This window comes from Leopardus geoffroyi, chromosome B3 (genome assembly GCF_018350155.1).
Source record: "Leopardus geoffroyi isolate Oge1 chromosome B3, O.geoffroyi_Oge1_pat1.0, whole genome shotgun sequence".
NCBI lineage: Eukaryota > Metazoa > Chordata > Mammalia > Carnivora > Felidae > Leopardus > Leopardus geoffroyi.
In genome coordinates this window covers 137,358,104-137,374,684 of record NC_059337.1, presented here as the reverse complement: position 1 = coordinate 137,374,684, position 16,581 = coordinate 137,358,104, and the positions used below count along the sequence as shown (strand labels likewise).

The window sequence follows — 16,581 nt, the reverse complement described above, 5'->3', positions numbered from 1 at the left end:
GGCTGTGACCCTGCTGTCCCTCTTTTATGAGGACCCCATATGATGATCAGGGACAGAGAAAGAAAGGGAAGGATGGCGGAGGGAGAAGGAGGCAGACTGGCCACACTGTCAGCATCAGGGTAACGCTCTGTGCCTCAGTTTCCTCATCTGTACTAAGGGGATATATGCCACCCACCATCCAGGATTAAAACAGGGCCCAGCAGGGGCACTTGGGTGGCTCAGTCGGGTAAGCATCCCACCCTTGGTTTCTGCTCAAGTCGTGATCTCACGGTTCGTGAGCTTGAGCCCCGAATCGAGCTCTGCTCTCCCCTCTATTTCTCTCTCTCTCTCTCTCTCTGCCCCTCCCCCCACGCTTGCTCAAAATGAATAAACCTTAAAATATAGATAAGTAAAGAAAACAGAGCCCAGCAGACAGTAAGGGCTTGAGAAGTATCAGCCACACCATACGTGGTGACAAGCCCACACCCTGGAGTCAGTCTGGGTCTCTGTCTCCCAAAACGAGAGCAGCGAAAGACTCCTTAAAACCAAGCAAACAGAAACTCTTCATGTCAACAGGAATGAAGACAACAAGGTAAATCGTACCATTTCCACCCAAGGTCAGAGCTGGGTAAGTTCAAAGATCCCTAATTGCCCTCTTTATCTGAGCCACCCACGCAGGGCTCGAATTTCTGGAAAACAAGTCCCAAAGTCCTTCAGGGTCTCCCTCGGCCCCCGTGCAGGAGCGGGTCCTGCACGTCCGGTGCTCGCCGGGGCCCCTAGGAAGACCCTTGCCACACCTGCTCCCTTCCTCCCCCAGAGAGGGCTGCTGGCACCGTGTCTAGGGACAAGAGAAGAGAATGGGCCCGGATCACCGCGTCGTTGCTGGAATACAAGTGCATGCTTTCCGAAGGTCGGCTAGCATCGCTAAGAGGAGAAAAGAGGAGCCCGTTGGCCAACGTGTGGCAATTGACCATCCTAAAGGAAATAGCACCGTAGTTGAACAGGATAAGTCGAGCCTCCTAAAAGCTGAGAGGCCATGGTGGCCATAATGGCCCATAAATTCAAGAGAGTAAAGTTAAAGTGCAGGAAGGGTTAGTTATACCAAAAACACTGGCTCTCTTAATTTCTTTAAAAAAAAATTTTTTTTTTCAACGTTTATTTATTTTTGGGACAGAGAGAGACAGAGCATGAACGGGGGAGGGGCAGAGAGAGAGGGAGACACAGAATCGGAAACAGGCTCCAGGCTCTGAGCCGTCAGCCCAGAGCCCGACGCGGGGCTCGAACCCACGGACCGCGAGATCGTGACCTGGCTGAAGTCGGACGCTTAACCGACTGTGCCACCCAGGCGCCCCTGGCTCTCTTAACTTCAACACGTAGGGGTTAAAGCTACAGATGTGCGCTCTACGCCTTCTACCGACTCTGTTAATAGAACGCACTTACGACGCACGCATTGGCCTCCTTTTTCTCTGAGTAAGGACGAGCCGAGAAGGCTCTGGATAAGCCAAACGTTTCCAGAAAAAGCAAGAACCGAACCACACACAGGAAGCAGGCCCAGAGGTGCTGTCCAGGAGGGAAGAGGGCCCAGTAGGGGGTTGCAAGTTGGATGATTTGCAAGGTGCCAACCGGCCGCAAATTCACGGCGCAAACTGAACTCGTGTCCTGGGAGAGAAAGCCAGGAGCATCCGACCAACCCTACTAAAGTGAACGGGCTGGGAGAAGGCAGACACACACGGGTTTCCGTGACATTCAAGAGCAGGCCTGGTGTAAAACACCCCACGAGCATCAGTTCCCTTGAGCCTCTCTGAGAAAAAGACCCATTATCCCCATTTCGCATTGATTCCTCACAATCCTGGGACAAGTGATACCTCTTCGGGGCACCTGGGTGGCTCAGTCGGTTAAGCAACTGACTTCGGCTCAGGTCACGATCTCACGGCTCGAGGGTTCGAGCCCCGCGTCGGGCTCTGTGCTGACAGCTCAGAGCCTGGAGCCTGCTTCCGATTCTGTGTCTCCCTCTCCCTCTCTTCCTCCCCTGCTCGTTCTCTGTCTCTCTCTCTCTGTCTCTCAAAAATAAATAAATGTTAAAAAAATTTAAAAAGCAACAAAGGATACCTCTTATCGCGCGTATTACGGATGAGGGAACCGAGGCAAGCGGTGAAGCTTTCGCAAAGGACAGCCGGTGGTGTAGTTCAGGCTTGAACCCAGGTGTTTAGCTCCTGAGCCCGTGCCCTAACCACCACCCCACGCTGCCCCCTGAGGAAGGGAGCCGGTGCCGGGGGACCAGAGAGCGCGTGAGAGCTCCAGCGTTGCAAGGGGCCGTCGGCACAGTCCAGGGAGCTCTCCCAATGGCCCCGAAATGCCCCTGAAGTACACCCCACTCTCCTGACCCGCCTGGTCACCCTCCCCCTCACGCCCTTTCCACTGCAGACACAACAGCTCAGCGCTCAGGCTTCTCCCACCTCTAGGCAGGACCTGAGGACGGGGAGGGGGACCCCAGAAGCTTCGTATTTAAACCAGCCCACGGGCTCTTCCGAGGATGCGTTCACTCCCAGCGCATCAGCTCAGAGGCTGCAATCAACAATTCCAGCAGTAACCAAGCGGACCAGACCTGCCCCACCATGGTTTTTGGTTCATGGACCGCTGTCCTCGAGAAAGGTCACTGGGTGCCCCCTCCCAACCAGGATTCTATCCCAGCTCAGTTTCCCCGGATCATCCCACCCCTTCTGCCTGGATCAGGAGCCCTCTGCCACCAGCCTGCCCGCCAGCGCTGAGGCTGCAGAAAATCCTAGGACGGTGGGGATGGGGGAGTAGGAGGGCGGGGAGGTAAGGAAGAGTTGAGCGTGGAGTCCTGATTCGAACGGGACAGGGTCCCTGAGCCCCTCACGTGGCCCAGCCCCTGCTGGGACGTCTGGCATCCCTTCTGCACCCAGCCAGAGTCCGGGACATACACCTCTGCCATGCACGCAGACCCTTCTCAGCTTCTGTGGGGGTCTCATTGGGCATTTGTCAGGTGGCTCCGTCCTCCCCTCCACGGCTGGCCCTGGAAACCCACCGAGATGCTGGTGCCAGGCCGTGGGCTAGGAGGGGGACTGACACCTGTTGTCTCCTTTAACCCTCTGAGCCCAGGGCCACCCTCCCTCTGACAGAGGCTTATGGACACAGCCAGAAGAGTAGGTGACAAGCAGGACTGCCTGGGCCAGGAAGGCCTGACTGGCACCCGCCCGGCTACCCACAGCTTTGTGCTGGGCGGCTTCCTGTCCCAGTTCCCCGCCCCTCCCAGACCTGTTGCCTCGGACACCCAGAGTCTCCTTCCTCCGAGGCTGGCAGAGACCGTGCACTCCTCCGGGCGCACACGGAGTCTCAGAGGAGGCAGAGAGGCCAGGCTGTCACAGGAGGTGTGGAGGCCAGCACAGCACAAGGATCACAGGTAGAGGGGGCATGGGGCGGTCCCTCCCACCAGCCCCGAGGCCACCGGGCCGAGCGGACCAAGCTTGGCAAGAGCATGCACGGGGGGACACTTGGTGTTGTCCATCCACTCACTGCAAAGGTGGGGGGCGGGCAGCTGGGGTTGGAAGGAGGCCATTGTACAGATGGAGAAACTGAGGCACGGGGAGAGGAAGAGATGCTCGGGACGTATGGAGGTCAGGCCTCGCCTCAATCACAGCCCAGCTCTCCGAGCCATGGGGGGGGGGGAGGGTGTAGAGCCCCAGCGGGGAGGTGCCCAGCCAGCCAGCTGAGGGGAAGGAGCCCGAAGCCATATCATGGAAGTAGGGGGGCAGGATGGGAGTGGGGCTTCTTCCCCTCTCTGAGCTTGTTCTGCTCTGTATGGGGGGTGGCAGGTGCTCCCCTCACAGGGTCACTGAGAGCACTGGACAGGAGAGCCTGGGGGGATAGTCCTGGAATGCCTCCCTCCCCCACAATGACACCAAGGAAAGCCACCGGCACGAGGTAGGGCCCCCATCACAAGGGCTGACTGTGCACACCCGACGTTGGGCTCTGAGCTAACCTTGAACTACTGCGTTGAATCCTCACAGCGGCCCATCGAGGCGGGTGCTGTTGCGATCTTCGTTTCACAGGTGGGGAAACTGAGGCACGGGGAGGTTAAACAGCTGCTCTGAAATCTCACAGTCAATGAATGGGAGAGCTGGGTTCCCGGGCCTGAACCCGTGTCCCAGAGGAAACTACAGGTCGTCCGCCTGGCAGAGTCCCACACTTGGGACCAGGGGAACGAGAGGAGGGACAGAAACGCACTCACCCACTCATCTGCCCCTTCGACAAATGCCCGTAGAGCGCCTATCCTGCGCCAGGGACCGTCAGGGTGCACAGAGAGGGGGTGAGGTCTGCCTTAGGTTTCTAAAGGGATCACGGTCAAGTGAGGCCCTGCCAAGCCTCTACCCTGTCCCACCATCTCCGCCCCCAGCGGCGCTCCAGGGGGCTGTAATAGCCCCAGAACAGGGCCACATGCCCAGAACACTCCAAGCAGCTTGTGAACCACATTCCTCTGCCGGGAGCCACACCCAGTGGAAACAGTAACAGGCTGAGGCTGGCCAAGAACTAAGCCTCCTCCTGCCCGGAGAAGCCTGGAGAGCAGGGCTGAGCAGAGGGCTGTGCGGGCCAAACGCAAGAGCCCTCTGTACACCAGGCACTTTACAGAAGTGGTCGCGTACGTCCCCCGACACCCCCGCTCGGAAGCCGGACTTCCAAACCCCTACGATGCAGACAAAAGCCCCTCCTGGTTCAGAGAGGTGAAGCAGCTTGCCTGAGGCAGCACAGCCCTTCTTTATCGATTTGCCATCTGCCCCCTGGCCTGTGCCTGTGGCCGCCCGTGCCAGCCCAGAGCGGCTGTGTCAGCATTGGTCATGGCCCGTTTACCCCTCAGGAAAATCGAGAGGGTTTTCGCATCTGGGGCTAGCTGGCTGACTATGGACGAGCAACCTCTCCGCTCCGGACCTCAGTGTCCCTGTCCGCCAAATGTGCTTTTAACTTCCCCGCCCGCGCCCAAGGCAGCAGCGCGTCTCCAGCAGGAGGCATTTCAAGGTGGCTCCTTGCCACCAGTGGGGCAGCCACTGAGAACTCCCCAGGGGGAGGGTAAGCCACCAAAGTGATGCTGTCCCAAAGAGTGCCTGAGTCATGCCCCCACCCCCACCCCCACCCCCGTGGATGCAGGACGCTGTGGTTTATGAGCTGGGCACAATGACTCCCTTTCGTGTAGGGAACAGAGGGCTGCGTGCCGTCCAGACAGAGCACACAGGGGCCGTGCGAGTGGGCAGCTCAGAACTGGCCTATGGACTTAGTCCCTATTTGCTCCTCTGATAACTGGGGTGACCTTAGTTAATATTCACCAGCAGCCTCCCACGTCGTCCCTCTGGGTCCACTGCTTAAATACGAACCACAACTAGGCTCTGTCTCCTCAGCCTCGGTCACCAGCCCCGGCCTGGGACAGTAAACCGTAAGTATGCCTTCCACTGGGGGAGCCTCCGGAGAGGCCTCGGGGCCCCTGCCCTGCCAGGCAAGCCGCGGGAATGCGGAGAGGGTGGCACAGGCCGGGGCCGGACCCCCTGTCGTCACAGCAAGGGCAGCCCTGGAGCTCCTTTTCTGCTCCCAAGCCTGCCTAGGGCCTCCCCGGGTCCTACTGGAGAGAACACTGGCCCTCTGTGAGTGGTGTGGACGTGGGACCCCGGGAGGGAGGGTGGCAGAGCTCTTGTGTCCTCCCCATGGGCTGCTTCCTGCAGGGCTCACCGTCTTCCCTGTGCCTGGGGTGTATCTTCTCCCCGCTTCTAAGGGTGAGAAAGATAAGGCCCAGAGAGGGACAGTGGGGAGCCCGGACTCATATAGGGAGCTTGGGGGAGGCAGGTGGGACTGGAGCCCAGAGTTCCAGCCGTGCACTCCATCCTCCGCGGATATGCCCAGATCAGAACCACGCTGGGCTTCCCTGCCCGTGGGCTTCTGGGCGCCCTCGTTCGTGGTGCAAGATCCAAAACCCTGGGAGGGCACCGTCCTCGGGGCTCGGCGCTGTGCTCCTGAGCCCTTGCTGTAGCCAGGCGGCTGCTGATCTCCTTACACGCGGTCAGGACTTTAGACCTCATAGCAGCCTTTTGCGGTGGTTACTGAGGTTATTCCTATTTTACAGATAAGGAAGTCAGGAACAGAGAAGTTTAGAACTTGCCCCAAATTACACACTCTGCAGGATTCAAACTGAGGCCGCCTAACTCCAGAGCTCACGTTCCCAAACCTCCTCCCCCTGCCAACATAATTGTCTCGGGTCTTGGGTGCCAGCTGGGGAATGGGAAGCCTGGGCTGGCCTCGAGGCCTCTTTGATGCTGGGTGACCCTGGACCACTGCTCAACCTCTCTGTCCCCTCGGACAAACCGTAGACAGCTTTTGCCCTCCTTCCCCTCACCCCACCCCTCCAGCCTCGATCCCCGGAGCACGGAAAGGATAAAATGTCTCTGTCATCGGTTTTTGGAGACGGAGGCTACAAAGATGGCCAAGGCCACCAGACTCCCACGTGGTGCTCCAAAAGGTCCATAACAATATCAGTAACGGCTGAGGCTCCCTGACAGCTGACAGTGTGTGACGCGTTTCTTGGCACTTTGCACATATTTAATTTGCACCGTCGCTCCATGAGGAAATGCACGCTGGTCATCTCCCGGAAACGGAGATTCAGAGAGGTTACGTAACTTGCCCAAGGTCACACAGCTGATATCGAACTGAACGCAAGCCTTCTGGCCTCATAGCCTCTGAGCTCAGCCACAAGCGATGCTTCCCCCCCTTCCCTGAGCCAGACCACTGCACCGATTTCCTGTTTCAAGGTGTCTGGCTTCAGCTTTGTACACAGAGAAGGACGGACGGCCAAGTTCCGGAATCAAAATGCTGAGTTAAGATGAAATCCCAGATTCATAAGCAACCAGGTCTATGGCTTTCAGTAAGTTACGTAACCTCTGTGACCCCAGTTTCTCCATTTCTAAAACGGGGCTGATGGTAATTCCCACTTCGTAGGGTAAGCTTTGTCGGGGACATTAGATGACACAGAGACAGTGAAACACCTGGTATTTACTGGACACGATGACAGTGACGGTGATGCTGAGGCACAGGTTTGGGCACAGAATTGAATTTAAAATTCTCCGAAACTCAGAGGCCGTTCATCGCTGAGCACGGACCCTCTTCTCTGGTCCTGGCCAATACGGCAACCGGCCAGGAAGGGACCTGCCAGTTTTTCCACTTGAACCCTACCTGTGCGTAGGTACGAGGGCGTCCACACCTGGCAGGTGCCCACTCACCCGTCACCTCGTCTGCACCTCACATCTGCCACGCACAGGCATCTTCCCTCCGCTTTACAGACAGGAAGCCAGGGGTCAACGGAGTGAAGTCACCTGCCCAAGGCTATCGCCCACAGGTGGTTGAGCTGAATCGCACCTGGGCTTATTCAGGGCCAGGTTTTAGCAGGTGGTTGATGCCCCAGTGGCTCGCCTGGACGCCACTGGGTCACCCTGGATCATTCATTTTATGCTTGTGGGTGGAAATGGTATTTGACTAGGCAAAGAGATGGCTCACTTCACGGGCCCCCTCCCTGGCAGACTGCTCCCACCTGCCCTGGATGCCGGAAATGTCACCATGACGTCCTCATTCTTGAGGTTTAAAGCTCGGTCTCTACACCTCCGGGAGTGCCTCCCCGTGCAGGACACCATCTTCCCCAGCATCAGGCTCTGGGGGCGCCGAGTGCCGCCTTTGACAGAAGGGCGTGGAGAAAGCAGAAGGCTGGGGGCCCTGAGTTGGAAGGAGCAACTGAGAGGCAAAGGGAAGCCAAGAGGAGGCTCAAGCCCCACGTCAGCGTCCCCCGGGGCCCGGTTCTGACGCCCACGGAGTCTGAGACCCGAGGACACGGCTGTCTCGATCTGCCGTTCAAGTGGTAGTGCCACCGATTCGCTGTGTGGCCTCGGCAAGGCCCTGACCCTCTCTGGGCCTCAGACTTTTTACCAGAGTAGGCGATGTTACACGCACTGAGACGGCTGTGCCCACGATGGCGGCGGCCCCTCCCCAGCCAAGCCCCCCAGCCAGCAGCTCCCTCCTCCAAGGGAGCCTCTCCCACCCCCCACCTCCCCTCGCCCCACCCCTCACTCCATTTCGCGTCACCAAACCCAGACCACTGCTAACGGAGAATCCAACCTCGGTGCAGGGGAAACTCATTCAGATGTCCCCCCCCACCTGTGTGTGGTCGGTCATGTTTGGATTATTTAGAGCCACGAAGGCCAGGAGAGGGGTGGTGGAGAGAAGCCAGTGTTGTGCTGGGTCTTGCTGGTTTGTCCCAAAGACACCCGTAAAGGTCGGGGAGGCTACACGAGACCCAACGTTTCTCATTCCCAGCTTTTTCCCCGCCGGGTTTCAAATTCCAACTTTAAGGATTCCCCTGCCTTTTTGTGCTCGATGGTTTTCGTTCCATGAGAAACAGCTACCTGACGTGGCCGTGGGCACGTCCTCCTCTGCTCGGGCCTCAGTTTCCCCACCCGTGAAGACAGAAGGTTGTGCTGAGGGGGTGCAGGCTGGTGGCCCGTGGCGGGGCCACATCTGGGGCAGGGGGAGCTCAGAGGGGCGGGGCGGGCTCTGGGTCGCTGTGAGTGATGTGGACTCTGACCAGCGCCAGGCAGAGCCTGCTCTAGCTGGTTTAGCCATGAGCCTTGCTGCTTCCTCTTGTGTGCCCAGAGCCAGGGGACCCATGTCCGTCCCCGGCCTGCCCTCTGAAGGCCTCTGGTTGGCAGCCCCTGCCAGCCGCCAGAACCCGTCAGGGTTCAGTCTGGTGTCCGACTTACTTCACCGGATTCTCCCAACAAGCTCACTCTCTATAGGAGGCAACAGGAAAACCAGAGAGACTGAGTAGCTTGTCCTGGTCACCCAGCTGGTAGTGACAAAGCCCACCTGAGAACTCAGGTCCGTCGGAAAAAGAAATGCTTTTTCAACGCCTACCCCCCTGCCCCACGTACGCGCACAAACCCCTAATCTACTGGGGAAATCGGTATGTCGACCCTCCACGTCACCGCCGACCCCAGCTCTGGGACGGAGGTGTGGCGAGGATGTGCGGGTAAGCTGGCTGCAGGGACTGGACCCCCTTCACGTGGCCGAGGCCCCAGACCCCTGTGGGGCTGTCCTTCAGCTCCGGCAAAAGTGCTAGGGGCTGAGGCTCACCTTGCGTGCTGAGTGGGGACGGCCCCCCCGGCCCCTTGTGACCTGGCTGTGTGTCACTGGGCGAGATCTCGCCCCCTCTGGGCAGCAGCCTCGTGTCCGGTAAATAAAAAGAGTTCACGGAAGTGTTCCCGTTCCCATCCAGTCGTACCTGAGCCTGATCCGGCCCATTTCCCGGGTAAGTGTGCACAAATCTCCCGTGCTCATTGTTGCCTTAGTTTCCCCTTTTGTGGAGCAGGGACCGTGGCACACAGGCCATTGCGGGTGTTAGTGCCACTGCCAAGACCCAGCCTGCCCGGGTCTGTGATTCCGGGCCTGCTACTTCCCTGCCCTGCGGCCTCGGGCAGATGACTTAAACCTCTCTGGGCCTTTGGTCTCCTCCTCTGTAAATGGACGATTGTCGTATGCCCTGGGTCACAGGCCATTACAAGAGGGCCAGAGATGGGACGGCAAGGGGCTTACAAGGGGGCCTGGCAGGTGGGGAGCCCTGTAGAGCCTTTCCATCCTCCATGATGAGGGCGAAGGGAAGTCCTCGGCACTGGGCCGGCACACGGTAGGGGTTCGGTAAGCTGTGGATGCTTCCCGTGATGTCAGTCGGTGGCCGAGGGACTCGGCGTGCGGCCTGACGTGGGCGTGGTGCCCCCTCTCTGTCTCCCAGGACGATGCCATCCTCCATCACGTGGGGCCTCCTCCTGCTGGCGGGTCTGTGCTGCCTGGTCCCCTGCTCCCTGGCTGAGGGTCTCCAGGGAGACGCTGTCCAGGAGACAGTTGCATCCCAACACGACCATGAGCACCACGAGGGGCCGGCCTGCCACAAGATCGCCCTGAACCTGGCTGACTTCACCTTCAGCATGTACCACCAGGTGGCCCGTGAGTCCAACCACACCAACATCTTCTTCTCCCCCGTGAGCATCGCTACGGCCTTTGCGATGCTGTCTCTGGGGAGCAAGGGTGACACTCGCACCCAGATCCTGGAGGGCCTCGGTTTCAACCTCACCGAGAGAGCAGAGGGTGAAGTCCACGAGGGCTTCCAGCAGCTTCTCCGCACCCTCAACCGGCCAGACAGCCAGCTGCAGCTGACCACCGGCAGTGGCCTCTTCATCAACGAGAGCGTGAAGCTTCTGAACAAGTTTCTGCAGGACGTCAAGAACCTGTACCACTCAGAAGCCTTCTCCATCAACTTCGGAGACAACCAAGAGGCCAAGAAACGGATCAACGACTACGTAGAGAAGGGAACCCAAGGAAAAATTGTGGATTTGGTCCAAGATCTTGACAAAGACACAGTTTTTGCTCTGGTGAATTACATTTTCTTTAAAGGTAAGGTTGTAACAGCCACCTGAGCTGACTCCCATGAGAACGTCCAAAAAGAGTCTCAAACACACAGTACTTAAACTTGCCGTGGCAGGGCAGGGTGACTAAATCAGTGCACCTCTGCATATGTTAGTCAACTAAGGTCAGGGGACGATGGGCGGGACAGTCAAATCATCCTCTTCACTGCAGGACTTTTCAGAGCCTTTAACGTCCTAGTGTACGTTGTCAATCCCCAGCAGGGAGGGCGGTGAAACAGGCAGGCTTAGCAGAGCATATGAAGGGAAGGGGCATTCTGGGAACACACTTCTGACAACTCCAGTGCGGTGGAGGGAGGGACGGCTCTGGAGACAGAAACACCAGGGTGCAAACCTTTCCTCTATCGCTTATTAGCTATTTGACTCTAAGCTATTTGACTCTAACCTCTTTGAGGCTCTGGTTTCTTCTCTGTAACGGACACATAATCATGCCCTTGTTGGCGGGTTTCTGTGAGGACTGAACAAGTTACAAAGAACATGGGGCTGCATGCTCGCGCAGCAGGTGCTCAGCTGAACTTGAACCTCAGCCTGGCCTCCTCCCCGAGGGATGGCAACGTGGAGGGGGGCGGTGGAGAGTGCCTGCAGGCCCCAGAGGGCACTCCAAGGCAGTGGAAATGGCCTGGGGCAGGGAGGTAAGAGCAAGGCCAGGGATGCCTCCTCCCCGCTGCGGGCTCCTCGCTCTGGAGGCAAGAGTGTGATGGAGAGCACGGGGCCAGAGCGGGCAGATGTTAGGTCCCAGCTCTGCTGTGTGACTTCTGGTGGGTCTGGCCCTTCTCCGGCCTCAGTCTCCATCCCTGTGCAATGGGGAAGTTGGGCACAGGGGTTCCTGGGCGCCCTCCCTCTGGGCCTTGCCCGGACAGTGCTGCTCTCTCGGTGCAGTGGAGGGGAGCTACCCAGGCATCGCCATTCTGCCCAGTGGTCCAGGGAAAGGCTTGGGGTGGGGGCGAGAGCGATTTCCTGAATGATAAGAGCCACCCGCTAACAAGGGACAGGGAGACTCCCACAGGGACGTGCCGAGTATGACTGATGTCAGTAATTTTCATTTAGCATCTCCCAAGCCACCCTCAAATACATGAGCAAGAAATACAAGTAAAAATGCTCGCTTTGCAAATCCAGACTGGCAGGCCTTCGCCTCGATATCATAGACCTTCTGGAGCCTCCTCCAGGCTTGCATTCTTCTCTCCAACGTCCTTTCAGTAGACCGTTCATGGCAGTCCCATTTTACAGGTGGTGACACTGAGGCTCGGAGAGAAGTTGTCTCACCAAGGAGACTCGGGGCTTTTTTATCCCACCCTATTGTCCAAACCTTCCCCCACCGCCGGCTGAAGCCCACCTTCCCTTCCCTCCAGGCAAATGGGAGAAGCCCTTCGAGCCCAAGCATACCACAGAGGAGGACTTCCACGTGGATGAGGACACCACGGTCAGGGTGCCCATGATGAGCCGCCTGGGCATGTTCGACGTCCACTACTGCGACACGCTCTCCAGCTGGTCGTTGCTCATGGACTACGTGGGCAACGCCACCGCCTTCTTCATCCTGCCCGACCAGGGCAAAATGCAGCAGCTGGAGGAAATGCTGAACAGGGACATCCTGGCCAAGGCCCTGGAAAAGAGACATTCCAGGTGATTCCCAAACCAGAGAACAACCCGGGAGCCGCCGCGTCCGGCCGGGCCCCAGGGAGGGAGGGCGGCCGCACGCCCCGTGCGCCCCACAGCGGGGCAGGACCTGGTGTCCCAGACCCAGGCTGGCATCGTTCAGACCGCACCGGCCGGGCTCCGTGACAGGACGGTGCCCGCGGTGAGGAGGCCAGAGTCCTGTCCTTGGGGACTCGCTTCCCCACCGGGGACACCGTCCCTTCCCGGTGCCAGCACGCGCCCTGGGAGGACCACGAAGGGAGAGGTGGGCTTCTGGCGAGGGGGCGCAGCGGATGTGGAGTCAGAGCATACAACGCCCGGGGCCGGACGGGGACAGCCTGCCTGGGGTCGGCCGGGAAGGCAGAGGCCCCGGAGGGGGGACCCTCGGGCGCACCTTGGAGCAAGGTTTGGGCTCCTCTGTCACCAGACCGGTGTGGACTGATTGGGTCCCCGTAGTGAGGTAATGCATGAGCGTGCACCCCAAATTAGTGCAAAAAACGCCCAAGCCCTCGTGACCTATTTTATCCTCCACACGATGACAAGATACACGCACGTATGAATGTAGCAATGGGAACGTATATAAATAATCAAGTACAATTCATACATGAAACTGACACCCAGAAGAATACATAATAAGCATATCCGTGCTTAAGTGAATATAAACTCACGAAAGAGCATAAGGATACAATTAAAATAGCAGTTTGAATACCTCCTCGCCCCACCCCCACGCCCCACTCCTGGGCTGCCTGCGCCAGAGGCTGAAAGCAGAACAAGGCGGTGCCGAATCCGGATCGGGTCGAGCGGAGCCTCGGTGCCAGTCAGCTCGCTCTGGCAGACCCTGCTCGGGGCCACACGCTGGCCCCACGGAAAAGCAGAGCGGGGCATTCGGCCTGTGGGCTCACGCATGACTCGCCGAGCAGATGTCCCTCCACGCTCACCCCACGGTCCCCTGGGATTCGGGCTCTGGGGAGGTCCCGGTGTGGGGGACACCTGACCCTGCAGGGCAGTGCGCTAAGCGCTCCCCAGGGGACTTCCTGGAGGGCTGCTCGGAGGAGGCAGTAGGGGGCATCTGACACTTTGCAGGACGAGCCATCCCTGTGATTCTACATCCTCTGACCCCGGGGTGGGGGGTGGGGTGGAGGAGCTAGAAATGGAATAACCCGTGCACACCTCCAGCGCTCCCGTGGGGGCAGGGCGAGGGCCACTGACAGGGAGAAACAACCAGAAATGAAACGCTCAATGCTGTGAAACGCCTTTGTTTCCGAACCGTCGTCACAGGTCTGCCAATGTACATTTGCCCAAACTGTCCATTTCTGGAACCTACGACCTGCAAACCGTCCTGAGAAAAATGGGCATCACCAAGGTCTTCAGCAACGAGGCGGACCTCTCAGGGATCACTGAGCAAGGTCCCCTGAAGCTGTCCAAGGTGAGTGTGTCCCTGGTGGCCATTGGCCACTGGTGCGTGTGGGGGACAAAGGGACACAAACACCTCTGCAGACTGAGGTTCCTGACGAGCGCCCTGGATCCACTGAGACTGGAATGTGGGCAGGTGGCAATGGAGGAGGTGGCCTCACGTGCTTCTGGCACTTTAGGGACCTCCTCCGCACTTGTGGCACTGACACTCTGGGTCATTTTTGGCCAGGGCCTTCCCTTCTTTGGGCCTCGATGGACCCATAGTTACAAAGGCAGGCTGGAGCTCAGGGATTTCAGAGGACTTTTGCCCCTGCGTCTGTGACACTGGGAGCCATTGGCCAATCACTGCGTCTAGGTGAATGAGTGATTTTGCCTAAAGACACCATTTATTCAGAAAATTAAAGGTGACTAAAGCCACAACCGCAGCTCGAAGGCTGGCTGGGAACTGAGTGCCTGGTGCGGACCAGATGCAAGGAAGGTCCCCGTCAGAGTCCTGGGCCCCAGGGTGCTTGACATCAGGGAGGGAGGCCATGGACGGGGAAGGACAGGCCAGGTGGAGAAAGGCCCACATAAGCCCCTCCCTGGGCAACACCCGCCTCCTTGGGCCTCGCTCCCAGGGCTGGGTTGGGGACGGCAGCCCATCCCCACTCAGGACAGGCCGCCGTGCTCTCGCCCTGCAGGCGCTGCATAAGGCCGTGCTGACCATCGACGAGAAAGGGACAGAAGCCGCTGGGGCCACATTTTTGGAAGCCATCCCCATGTCGATGCCCCCAACTATCCAGTTCAACAGGCCTTTTGTGATCATCCTCTACGACAGAAACACCAAGAACATCCTCTTCATGGGAAAGGTGGTGAACCCCACCCACACAATACCTGGCTTTCTGGGTTCAGCCCCCTCCCCAGACGACAGACATTAAAGAATGATCCGGCCCAAGCTTGTGTGTGACATCCTTCATCCTTCACCTGAGTCTCCCCTTCCGTCCCCCGGCAGTGTGTGGAATGTGGGTCACGGCGACCTTTGGTGTCCACTGTTTACTCTCTATCAGGCCTTCCCACTGTCTGGGAGCGGTGCTGGGCCGGGGCGAAATGTTTGCCCCGGTCACTCTGGAAAAGCTCTAGGCTTTCAGTCTTATCTGGGAGTCCCCGAGGGGGGATGGCAAGGGCTCAGATTCCAGCCCCCAGCCCCCAGCTCCCACTGGGCTCCCCCTGCCCCGCTGGTGCTCGCAGCGCCCCCCACGACAGCCCCTCCCCCTGCTGCCCCTCAACCTCGAGGCTGCCTCCCTGTTGCTTCCAGAACCTCCCACTCACACAGGGGCACTGAGCTGCCGCATCTCCAGCTGCAGAGGGAGACTACTTGGTTCCTCTCCCTCATCCCGCCCTCCCACCTGAGCCGGGCTTAGGCTCCTACCAGTCGGAGCTCTTTCCTGCAAACATCTATGGCCGATCTTTCCTGGCAACTTTTTCAGCGGGGCCGGACTGGGAACATGTGCTTCCGCCCTCGTTCTTCCTTCTCTGCTCCTGGAGAAAACATTACTCCTAGAAGCAGGTGGGACTTCTACCTGCTCTGCTCCCCACATGGGCCTCTGGGTCTTGGTCTGTGTCACCTGCTCAGACTAGTCCCGGGCGGCCAGCACCCCCAACCCCCCCCCCCCCCCGCAAGACAACCTCTGTCCTCTTCTACCTAATCATGTGGCCAAGTTGTGAACGGCTCTGGAAAGTCATCACAGTGGTTCCTCGGTCATGGCAAAGGAAGTAGGTCATCAAGCCCACGAGCCTTACCTGCCCTCCCTCGGCTAAGCTGTGACAGGGGACACTTTCCATCTTGCCTTATGCCTGCCCCACAGCCCTCCATGCAGTGTTCTGAGGGAGACCACAACTCCTATACCACAGCTGTGGCCTTGCCGGGAGCAGCCCTTTTCACTAAGGGCCATGTGGCTCTTTCTTGCCTTGCTGAGCCTCACTGGAGGGCTACAGCAGTCGGAAAGTCCTGCCAGACCCCCAGCCTGAGGGAGCCAGCGCCCTGGGCTCGCGGGAACGTGCTCGTCCTGTGGCCGGTCTGCCCCCACCCCGTACAAATCTAGTGATGCCCCCCTGAGCCACTCGCTGGGGCGCACGTGCATCGAAACAACTACGTGGTCATAGGAAATGCACCTCTTTGAGGTCAAAATGGCCACGTAGGTGCAATCCCACGTGGCTCAACAGAATCACGATCCTCCTGTCTCCCAGATAAGTCTGATACCATTCTGATTTTTCTCAGCCCGGAGACCTCCAACCTCCCCAGATTCCATTCATGATACAACCATTGTCCAACACCCGGAGCGATGCCAGAGTGAGATTAAGTTCAAACTCTGCAGCGTCCCAGCTGTGCGACGTCAGAGAAGTCACCGAACCTCTCTGGGTCTCAGCAGCCTCACCATGGTTGTACCACCGATTTCTGAGTTGGTGTGCACTTCAGACCAGGTACTCAAAACAGGCTTTGAAAGGAGAGCTGAGGGGGCGCCTGGGCGGCTCAGTTGGTTGAGCATCCGATTCTTGACTTCGACTCAGGTCATGATCCCAGGGTCGTGGGATTGAGCCCCATTTCGGGCTCTGCACTGCCCCTCTCCTCTGCTCACGTACTCTCTCTCTCTCAAATGAATAAATAAATAAATAAATAAATAAATACAGGAGAGCCGATCCGGATGCTGATGTAAGGGACTACATTTGTGACGTTCATGAGCTCTTTCTTTTTTTGTTTTTTTTAATTTTGTTTTAATTTTTTTTAACGTTTATTTATTTTATTTTATTCATTTTAACGTTATTTTATTTATTTTATTTATTTTAACGTTTATTTTGAGACAGAGAGAGACAGAGCATGAACAGGGAGGGGCAGAGAGAGAGGGAGACATAGAATCCGAAGCAGGCTCCAGGCTCTGAGCGGTCAGCACAGAGCCCGACGTGGGGCTCGAACTCACGGACCGTGAGATCATGACCTGAGCCGGAGTCGGACGCTTAAGCGACCGAGCCACCCAGGGGCCCCACGTGAGCTCTTTCTATA

At 58.2% G+C, this 16,581-nt stretch overlaps 1 protein-coding gene across 1 annotated transcript; it reads left to right on the top strand.

Moving 5' to 3' along the window:
• Nucleotides 1-5,306: 5,306 nt before the first annotated feature.
• On the top strand, nucleotides 5,307-14,478 carry SERPINA1 (serpin family A member 1). Its single transcript, XM_045451952.1, has 5 exons — nucleotides 5,307-5,425; nucleotides 9,812-10,470; nucleotides 11,849-12,119; nucleotides 13,410-13,557; nucleotides 14,225-14,478. Exons 2-5 carry the CDS (start codon nucleotides 9,816-9,818, stop codon nucleotides 14,459-14,461), a joined length of 1,311 nt encoding a protein of 436 aa, XP_045307908.1. The 5' UTR covers nucleotides 5,307-5,425; nucleotides 9,812-9,815; the 3' UTR covers nucleotides 14,462-14,478.
• The last annotated feature ends 2,103 nt before the right edge of the window (nucleotides 14,479-16,581 follow it).

What these genes read in the sequence shown, in the direction of transcription:
- SERPINA1 (XM_045451952.1), top strand. Translation starts at nt 9,816, where the DNA reads ATGCCATCCTCCATCACGTGGGGCCTCCTCCTGCTGGCGGGTCTGTGC. An exon ending in GAATTACATTTTCTTTAAAG is followed by an intron (nt 10,471 to 11,848) that starts GTAAGGTTGTAA and finishes CCTTCCCTCCAG; the next exon opens with GCAAATGGGAGAAGCCCTTC. An exon ending in CTGGAAAAGAGACATTCCAG is followed by an intron (nt 12,120 to 13,409) that starts GTGATTCCCAAA and finishes CCGTCGTCACAG; the next exon opens with GTCTGCCAATGTACATTTGC.